Source organism: Vigna radiata, chromosome 8 (genome assembly GCF_000741045.1).
Source record: "Vigna radiata var. radiata cultivar VC1973A chromosome 8, Vradiata_ver6, whole genome shotgun sequence".
Classification (NCBI taxonomy): Eukaryota; Viridiplantae; Streptophyta; class Magnoliopsida; order Fabales; family Fabaceae; genus Vigna; species Vigna radiata.
Window position 1 is genome coordinate 36,219,872 of NC_028358.1, and position 10,571 is coordinate 36,230,442.

General features: G+C 30.4%; 1 protein-coding gene across 2 annotated transcripts; it reads left to right on the top strand.

Moving 5' to 3' along the window:
* The first annotated feature begins 3,014 nt into the window (after positions 1-3,014).
* Positions 3,015-6,521, top strand: LOC106772505 (NAC domain-containing protein 53). 2 transcript variants are annotated; one of them, XM_014658938.2, is made up of 6 exons: positions 3,015-3,346; positions 3,443-3,720; positions 3,815-4,114; positions 4,803-5,339; positions 5,421-5,538; positions 5,695-6,521. In XM_014658938.2, the coding sequence occupies exons 1-6, from the start codon at positions 3,196-3,198 to the stop codon at positions 6,093-6,095; spliced, it is 1,785 nt and encodes a 594-aa protein (XP_014514424.1). In that variant the 5' UTR covers positions 3,015-3,195; the 3' UTR covers positions 6,096-6,521. The 2 variants fall into 2 exon arrangements, with proteins under 2 accessions (XP_014514424.1, XP_014514426.1); XM_014658940.2 differs by having other exon boundaries at positions 3,228-3,370.
* The last annotated feature ends 4,050 nt before the right edge of the window (positions 6,522-10,571 follow it).

Consider the following 10,571-nt stretch of genomic DNA (forward strand, 5'->3'; position numbering starts at 1 on the left):
CTTCTTCTCTTCATATTTTCCTCTTTTTATTAAATGACAGGTATCTTAAGATATAGAGGGCTTGACATTAAAAGTTTACATATGATTTTTGCATCACACAAAAAACTTGTGAAAATTATCTTAAATGACTTTCTCATTCATAGTATTTAGAAGAAAATGTAAACTGAATTAAAACTATTACTACATTTCTCATGTGTCGGGCCATCACAGCAAAAGACGAAATGGGATTTGATAGAAATCCATGGAGCAGCTCCACATTATTATCATTCAAGAAAAATAATTGAAAAACCTGTCTTTTATTAATAGATTATAAATATTTCTAAATTTATGTACACATCAACAAAGATAATCCTTAAACAGGTTATTTCACTACATTTGTGAAATACATTTTTCATCATAACCTTTATAATTATTTGGTAAAAAGGAAAACATTTTATTTATTTTTTTTACTTTTTTGGCTATTCTAGCACAAAAACAAATGATAACAAAAACAGCTTCAATGTAGTTTTAAACATTATAAAATGAAAATAAATATAAAGTAAAATGGAAAATTTGAACCTTATACATTTATATGGCTTTCACATCAACTAACATTAGTTTAATAAACATACTTAACCCTACTGAGAGTTAGTTGTGAAACAAGTCATCAGTTTGGTTCATAACTAGTTTGTAAATTACTGGTTTTCATCATCTGTTTAATATTGGAGTTATATATTACATTAACACTCAAACTAGTTTAAAGGGTTTTTTCAATGTTCGAGGATGACTTAAAATATTTTTTAATTATTAAAAGTGTACTTATATTAGAAACTATTTATATAAATGCCTCAAACTAGCTCATAAAATATCTTACCAAACACAAATAAAAGCTACCAAGAGTGAAAAAAGAAGAAAGAAATAGAGCATTATCGGATATGAATGTCATAAACCATATTATAAAGAAAACAAATTAAAATGCAGGGTCATATCAAAGCATGAACCAATAAGAAAATCTGATATGAGAAAAAAACAGATAGAAAAAGTTGATGTAGGAGAAGGAACTATACCCAAGCTGTAGACATATGACTCGTAGATAGAGTTTCTGTGTTTGTTGATTGGTTCGTTTCTTGATGGATGCTTGTGTATGTTGAATCAACTTGAAGAAAAAGTGAGAGTATTTTGTGAGTGAAAACAAACGAGAGAGCCGAGTCAAAAGATTCAAGAAAGAAAATTCTGGAATGGTGTTTTTATGCGCTCTGTGACAAGTGCTGAGTGTTGTGTTCTGATATCAGTTTTGAAATAGTGTTTTCGTGGCTCAGTATGAAAAAAGAAGTAAAAGACATAAGACTGTACCTGCGGTTCATTCATATATAGGCTAAGGTGTGGCAGAAATGGTAAGAGAGTGGCAGAACAGTGCAATGTTGGGCTAGAAAAGGAAACCATGGGAGACATTGGAAGAAGAAATAGCATGCAAAACATCAACATTTTCTTTGTTGTGTCTCTGTTTACCTTTTCATGGTTCAACATTTCAGCATTTTCACAAATGCAGAAAGATTTAACAGCATCTTTTTTTCGAAAAGGACTGTTTTAAAGAAATCAGATCATTAAAGCTCGAATAAAATATAATAAAATATTTTAACAAGAAAAGCATGAATGCCTTTCTTGCATATTTATAACTAAGCAAAACTGGAAGAAGTTTCAGAATCTGAAATTGAGATGATCAAATCTGTAATCCAGTTTATGTTTTGCGCACTTGATGCCATAGGAGAGATAGAAAATTTTCAATTCAAAAGAAAGCTAAGACATTATAATTAAATTTGAAATTGTTCAACTGTGATATCTATATCTTGACAGATGCAATAAAAAATTAAAATCTCATCTTGGAAATTGATCACCCTACATAAAATAAATTCATTTTACTTTTTTTTTAAGTGTGCAATTTATTTACAATTTTGAAATTTATTTAACTTTTATTTAGCTTCAAGGTTGCATGATCTAATTTAAAAATCATTTTTAACTTTTGAATTTTGCAATTCCAAAAGATAAAATGAAAGTTTTCTTAATATGGGACATAAGGAGGTGCAGGAAGAAAATACCTGAAACGAGCTTGGATATTGTATTGGGTTTTACGAGTAGACGGAATGTGAGTGAAATGGAGTAAAATTTTCTGTATCTGTTATTACGTATTTCACAGATTCTTGATTCAACTTTATAATTTTATTTGTTCAATTAAAATAAGAAAAATAATTTTAAAAATTAAAACTAACGTTTAAAGTAGAATAATTTTAACCACTATAAGATTAAAAGGTTATACTAAGTTAATTTAGGTTTAATTATTTAAAAGATTAATATTTGAATAATTAAGTGAGTTGATAATATATTTTGAATAGAAATTTAAGAAGTAATGACATATATCATTTACAAATCCTCCCTTTGCATACTTGTAGAGTTCTATAATTTCATCTTTTACTTGGTATTCCAAACAAAATATAAAGATGTGGTTATTCATCATGCATACTGTTATAGTAGTCATTGTTACGATAGTTTATTATTATTTAAGTAAGTTATCTTAGTTTTGTGAGTTTCGTATAAATTAATTAGTCTAACAATTGACTTATTATTAATATTTAAAATATTTTTTTTCATTGATTTATCTTATTTTAAATAAACTAAACATAGCTGCGATTAATTGATATTATTCAAAACACGATTTTATTTTTCGTAAGTAACAAACATTCTTGTATACACAACAATACGTTAAGATTTGCTAAAGCTTAATTTTAATTGACTATTAAAACGCAAATACACTGAAAGGGATTAAACTTTTTTTTTCCTTAAATCATTATAATGAAAAGATTAAACAAGAATTTTCATCCACAACACAGGTTTTTTTTTTTGTTCTTTCTCTGTTGTGTCGAAAATGCACTGCACAAGTTGACATCAGTGAGCCAATCCCAGTATGCCACGTATCCAACCTGCACACACTTAGCACGTGCCATGATAGAATCTACCATTGTTATTTCTGTGCAAATTCCTACCACCTAGAACCTTCTTCTACTTCTCTTTCTTACTCATCCTATTTCATACCAAAACCCAAAATTCTCTTATTCATAATCCCAAATCTCCCTCTTCACCAATCATAAACCAAAGCCCTAATCCCCAATTATCTTTCACTCTTTTTCTCTCTCAGCGATTCATCTCTCTTGAATCCAATCCATGGCACCTATGGGTCCCGGCTTCCGATTCCACCCCACCGACGAAGAGCTGGTGGTGTTCTACCTGAAGCGCAAGATCACCGGAAACCTCTCCCGGTACGACCACATCGCAGTGGTTGATGTCTACAAGCTCGAGCCCTGGGACCTTCCCCGTTAGCATTTTGCCCTTTTCTGTGGTATCGAATTGTTAGCAATAGGGTTTGGTTCCAAAGATTCAAAGTGTTTCTTAACTTATTTCGGTTTTTCAGCTCTGTCCAAGCTCAAGACCAAGGACTTGGAATGGTACTTCTTCAGCGTGCTGGACCGCAAGTATGGGAATGGCTCCAGGACCAACCGCGCCACCGAGAAGGGCTACTGGAAGACCACTGGAAAGGACCGCCCTGTGGCCCATGGTGACCGCACCGTGGGGATGAAGAAGACCCTCGTGTACCACATCGGTCGAGCCCCACATGGCCGTCGCACCAATTGGGTCATGCACGAGTACAAGATGCTCGATGAAGAATTGACTCGTGCTGGCACAGTGCTGGTATATCTCCTCTCTGTTTCTTTTTTTACTTTGATTTTCTGTTCTATTGATACTTATTCTAGGTGAGGGTTTTTTTTTTTTTTTTTGGGAGAAGGATGTGTATGTGGTATGTAGGATTTTCGAGAAGAGTGGTGCTGGACCAAAGAATGGGGCCAAGTATGGTGCTCCCTTGGACGAGAAGGAGTGGGATGTGGATGAGGAGAATGAGCAGAAGGAGGTGGTTCCCGTGCCTGCGACTGCTCATCGTGTGGTGGCTCCCTTGACGGAGATTAGTCCTAACGTGGTTGCTCCTCCTTTGCCCGCGACAGCTGCAGTGGCTCCTCCTGTGGTAGCAACTGGTGGTGACTTTTGGGATGATATTGGGGCCTTTTTGGAAACTAACGACCTTGACGGGGTATGTATTCATCGTGTTGTATTTGTGTCCCAATTAATAGGGTTGATATGTGAGGAAATAGTCTATATATATATGGCTTGGGATAAGTTTTTGTTTTTCCTTTAAATGGACGGATTAGATGATTTTCCATGTGCAGGTTGGATGAGTTCTAGTTGCATGGATTAATGTTTGTGTTATTGTTTTATGTTTGGATATATTTTTCCATTGTCGGCTGTGGTGTCTTTTTTGTAATTATTTTCTTCTCGGACTGTGTGCAGGTGTTTAATATATCAATATTGTTGTGGGGCCTTTATTTCAGTTGCTATTTGCTCTAATGTTGTTTGTGTTGTCCTTTACGAAATCTCGATTGGAAGAAGTCTTCTTGGTTTCAGTCCTTTTGAAGTTGGTATGTAGTGTATATCGTTGGGCACAGTTTTGTTTTCCCCCTGGAGGATGCTGAAAACATTTTAGGAAAACGTTGAGTGTGAAGTTTAGTATGATTTTACTGCACGCAGATTTATGTAATTGTCATTCACTAATATGTAGTCATGTCACTGGTTTTGTCAATATTGTGGTTTTTCTATAGAATTTGTTTGGTTATTTATTCGTAAACCATGTCTGGGGCTCTTAGTGTTTTTTTTAAGTTGGTTGGGTAGTTTTCTCTGAATGACTTGGTATTCTCTAACTAAATAATGTCTTCAATATGCAGGAACTTGATTTGACTGATATGATTGGGGGTGTTACTTTTCCATCATTGAACTTTCATCACGGGGAGTGTAGTACCTATGCTGAAAATTCCCAAGAACTCATCAAGGATCAGGAGCCATTGGCGGGCACCTTTGGAATTTCTGGGCCTGAAAATGGCCAGCCTCTTGATATGGCTGAGCAACTTGACATGGGCACAGGTTCAGTGAAAGATGAAGAGAATGGTGAGCAGAGCGAAATTGTGAATCTTCTCAATTTCAATGACGCATCGGATAATATGGATCTGGATCTATATTTTGATGCCACCCAGAATCTTCCAATGGCTGATGATGAATCATTCTTGGAAACCAATGATCTTGCAATTGGGAATGAGGGTGATCTCATTGAGGCTGATCCTTATGCCAATGATATTATGCTAGACAAGTATCTTGCACTCCCTGATGATGATGATGATATTTGCAAATATATATCTTTCGATTATTCTCAGGTTCCAGAGAGTGAAAACTCTAATTCCAACCAAGGATCACCTTTAACCCAGCAGGTTATGACCGACTCTGTCTTTATAGTCATTTGCCTTGTAGGTATTATAGCTGTATATTGAACAATTTTGGGTCATTGGCAGACTGTGGGGGGAGAAACCTCAAATAAAGCTGTGGTTGGTAAACATGATTCTGAAGCTCAAACCAGCAATGAGGCTTTTTCTGTGCAGAATACAGAGGAGGCAAAGTTAGCAGCACCAGGTAAAACTGCTGTTCACTTTATATCCTAGTTCGTTAAGGTTTTCTTTTGATGTGTGCTCCCCGTGCTCATTATAGCTTGTAAAGTATGATATCCACTCAAAATGTTATTTTCTCAAAAAATTTTCAGTAACTGAAGGATTTTTTTTTATTTGGCAGGAAATACAAATCCATTTGTTAAGCAGGCCTATGGATGGTTAGCTAGCATCCCTGCTTCACCTGCACATGCTTTCGAGTTTCCAGCAAAGGACATTACTCTTGGGGTTGATGGTGCAGCTCAGTCTTCCCATCCAGCTCATATAACTACAGGTATGATCAGCATAACAGACATTACTTTTAGAGGCAATGCGATGGATTGGCCCATGGGCAAAATTGGAGGATTTAACACTGCAATGTCTACTGAGTTTTCTCGACCGGACGTTAATTGTGCTGCCTTGATACCTGTTTCTGGCAAGACCGCATTTGTATTGTCACATGGCTGGATATTTTTGACGGGTTTCTCGGTTCTTATTCTTTCACTTAGTTTCAAGATTGGAAGCATCATGTATACTGGTAAGTAACAACAAAAAAGGTTGGACACTCCAGAATAAGCTGCAGTCATTAAGTATCATGTAGTGTTTTATGGTACTCACTGAATGACTAGGATCTCGTGACTTTGTAGATTTGTTTATGGTACCTTATAGTCGAACTGATCTATGCATTCTTCGTGGTAACTTATTCTCAGAGTTCCATCAGATAGAGTAATACCATCTTCATTCATACGATTCCTTAGATATATTATTGTTACATACTTTTTCCATAGTGTAATAGATGCAAAGTTTTCTGACTGGTAGAGGCGGTCCATTATTTAGTTAGATGAACATGTAATTTCATTCACGTATTGTATAGTCCGGAGTGGATCCTCTAGTTACAGTTTATGTTCAACCTGTATTTGTACATCTCTTTTCTGTTAGACATTAAATGCGTGTGGGTTTATTTCATGTTCATCATGAGAGCGACAGGTACAAATTTTACATCATTTTCTTATGTTAAAATGTAACATGGGATGATTACTTCACGTTTTCTATGTACGGAAATGGTAATGAGATTTTTCATGATTAATTTTGACACCACGATTTTGCAAAAAATTTGGACTCGATTTGGGGTTTAATTTGTGCATAAACACCACGTTTCAATAATTTATGACCAGAATGAATTAAATGAATATTTACTTTGTGTATACAATCCGTTGAAATTAAATATTAGGGAAGGAGGTTGCAAAAATTCACAAAGGATCGAACTTCTTAATTATTAGTATGAGTGAATACGTTCATATTTGAAGAGTGAATCCATCTATACATTTAATTTAGTGTTTAATATTTCATTTGGATCCGTTTTAATGTTGTGTTTTAATTAATACTATTATTGTTGCAATTGGTTGAATCTTGAATTTTATATATATATATATATATATATATATATATATATATATATATCCACGCACTCGCACGCTCAGAACAAATTTTCTTTAGGCAGTTTGCTATAATATTGAAGGTAGGAGAAATAGTTTGCGAGACTGAATATTTCCTAAATTGAAAATTGAAGGATTTTCTATTATTAAATTTCGTTTCCAAATTGGAGTAATCTTATTTTGTTTGTGGGAAGAAATATGATGTATAAGTAGTGGGTTTAAGTGGACATTACATTTTATTTATTTATTTTTATTTCAATTTTGGAAAGGGTTAAATATGTTTTTAGTCTTTATATTTTAGAGCGATTTTGGTTTTAGTCTCCCTTTCAAATCAAGGTATAATTTAGTTTTTCAACTCTAGAAAACTCTGGTTTTAGTCCTTTTTACCAAATTTTTTAACTTTATTGTTGTTTTAAACGTGTTTTTCAGTTAACATTGAAGCAATCCAAATATTATAATGAAATGTGTTTGAAACAGCAATCGCTCCAAAATACAGGAATTAAAAACATATTTAAACCTTTTGGAAATGGAGAGGAAAAGCTAGAAGTTCGATTATAATGTTAAATCATATTAATGCAAAAGTTTGAGAGTGTTTTGTTTTATAAGGATTGATACAAGGAAGATTAAAGAATATGAGTAGATTTAAAGATGAAGTTTATGTTATTTTTTTTTAAGAGATTTAGAATTGACAGTAGAATTGAAGTAAAACTTGCAAAAGTTAGTGAAAAATTTAACTGATGTGGTATATTAAAAATTTTTATATATTGAAAAATAATATTAAATTGTCTTTAATGTTAAAAATGATATAAAGTGATATTTAAGTAAACTTGAATTACTTTAAATATTTAAATTATATATATGGGCGGAGGATCAGATGTTTTGTAAAGAATGTGAAACTTCAAAAGTAAATATGAGAGATTAAGATATATGTATACAAAAGATTTTTTTTTTTATTAATGTAATATTTATATTCTTCTTAAAAAAATATATACTTTTTTTTAGAACTGAACATATATTATATCTATATTAATTAGACCAAGATCAAATTAGAAACAAGGAAACCAATATTTTTTTTATTTTTACAAAATTATTTTTTTAAAATCTGTTATTCAACAATTTTGATTTTTTTATTAATATTAATAAATAAAGAATGCATCCTTGTTGGTATAAAATATTAATTATTTAGATATTAATTATTAATATAATAAAAGTTTGTTGATATTTTGAGGTAATTTTTAACTAATAATAATTATAAAAGTTATGTTCTTTTTAACAAAATTATATCATTCTTAAACATCACTAATAATTATTTTTGATTAATTTTAAAAAAAAACTCTGAAAAATAATAAACACAATATCTATCGTATAAAACTATCATGACTACAGTACTGATAAGAACATTTGTTTGTGACAAATAAGAAAATAATACATTTTAAAAAGAACATGAAAATTATTTTTAAAAAGAAAAGTTATTCAATTATTTTAAAATAGAAAAAGTTATTCAATAATAAATAAATTACTTTTATTTGTTAGAAGATAAAATTGTTGAATTAAAATATAATACCAATAACACCTATGTATATCTTTATATAATGGGATAAATTCTTAAGGTATACCAAACCATTAAAAGATATTTTTCTAAGTTGAGAACAAAATTGAATATCTGAAATACGTTAAGATGTATCAGCAAATACAACTGAATTTCTCGCATGCACAAGAGATGAATAGTCAAGCATATTCATGAATTGTAGTATCAAACAATAGCCTTCCACATGCCACGCAACACAAAACAACCATAGTAAATTCATGCAAAAGAACATAGTTAAAGCTTATTAATAAGGACCACGTATCAATTGTTAGTTTACGAAACGTTTCTCATGGAAATAAGAGTTTATTTTTTTCAAAATTTATGGATGTTTGCTTTAAAAAAAGTCACATGACAAAGATTTTAATACAATTAATATGAATAATGAGATTTAATTTATTAAAAAACATTTAAATATTATATTTCTTTATTTTCTCATAATTATTTATCAACTTGGTTTAAGGTGAGTTTAATTTTACTCAGTCTAAAATGGCTCTAAATTTATTCAGTTCAAGATGAGTTTAAACTTACTTAGTTTAAAGTGGATCTAACTTAATTCAGTTTAAGTGGGATCAACTTAACTTGTTGTGAGATGAACAATCCGACAAGACGTGTACTTGATTCTATGCAATCCGATGTGAGTTTGTCACAATTCGATCAAGCGTAAGTCTAACTCTACTCAATTTAGTCTAATAGATGCGACTTGCCTCAACTTGAGCTCAACTCTCTTTTAAGATGTACTCAATTCAATTGATCAAAGGGTGAACCAAACTCAATTAAAGATGAGATAAACCTAAATTGATTCAGTTAAAGGTAGAACTAATTTAACTTAATTTCAAATATTGATTTAATCTTCCATGGATTCAATATAAACTTAACTTGACTCGACACCCAACTCTATTCAGTTATGAAATATTTTAAAAAAAAACATTTCACTTATATTTGAAAAAATATATTATCATGTACATAAAAAATACATGTTCTGTTATAGTCTAACTTTTTTTTGTGTTTTTGTCTTTGTTTCTCGTTGACGAGAATCGCCAATTCTCAATACTTGATGCTTTAAATAAAAGTTTTATCCATAAAACTAACATTTTTTAGTAAAAAAATGCAATTTACCCAGTTTGTAAGAACATGTACTGTATCGTTATTTTCACATATCTAAAAATAAAACCAATTTTTAAATAACCGTAAAATCTATAACCATTTATAGTGTTCATATTTAAGAAGAACGATGTGATTAAATCTTTTGACAAGGACTAAAAATAGATAGTATGTTTATAGAAAGTAAAATAAAAAATACTCATCTTCTTGTTTGTTTGAAAATCTGAAATAGATTTATATTTTAATTGATCTCACTTATTTCTATTATTAAAAATGTGATATAATTTAGTTTTTTTATTCGTTTTAATTTATGCGTAGTTTTTCAATTTCTTTATTATGGTTTTTCAATTATAAAAGAATTGACATGTAGTAAGTGAGGATTTTGCCACATGATACACTTGACACGTATTGTGTGAAAAATTTCAATTTATTTTATATTTATTATTTTAATTTAATTCAGTTTTAATATTTCTTTAGTGAAACAATTGCATCTTTTTCTTCAAATTAAGAGAAAAATAATTTTTATATAAATATTATACTATTATTTTTATTAATGTTTGAAATATAGATTTAAATATAAAATATTTTAAAACTTGATGTAATAAAAATTAACACAAAATATATAAAATTTTAAAATTAAATTAAAATAAAATTTAACGTAAAATATAAATTTAAATAAATTTAACATTTTTAAAAATATTAATAAAAATATCAACTTTAATATAAATACATTATAATTAAGATCTTTTACATGAAACTCATCGTAACAATAATAAGTAATATTATCACTGTCACATCATACTATTTGTGTCTGATAAAATAACAAGTAACAATTTTTTGTTTTAAATTTAAAAAGATAAAAAAATTGAAAAAAAATTAAAATAAAAAAAATCACAA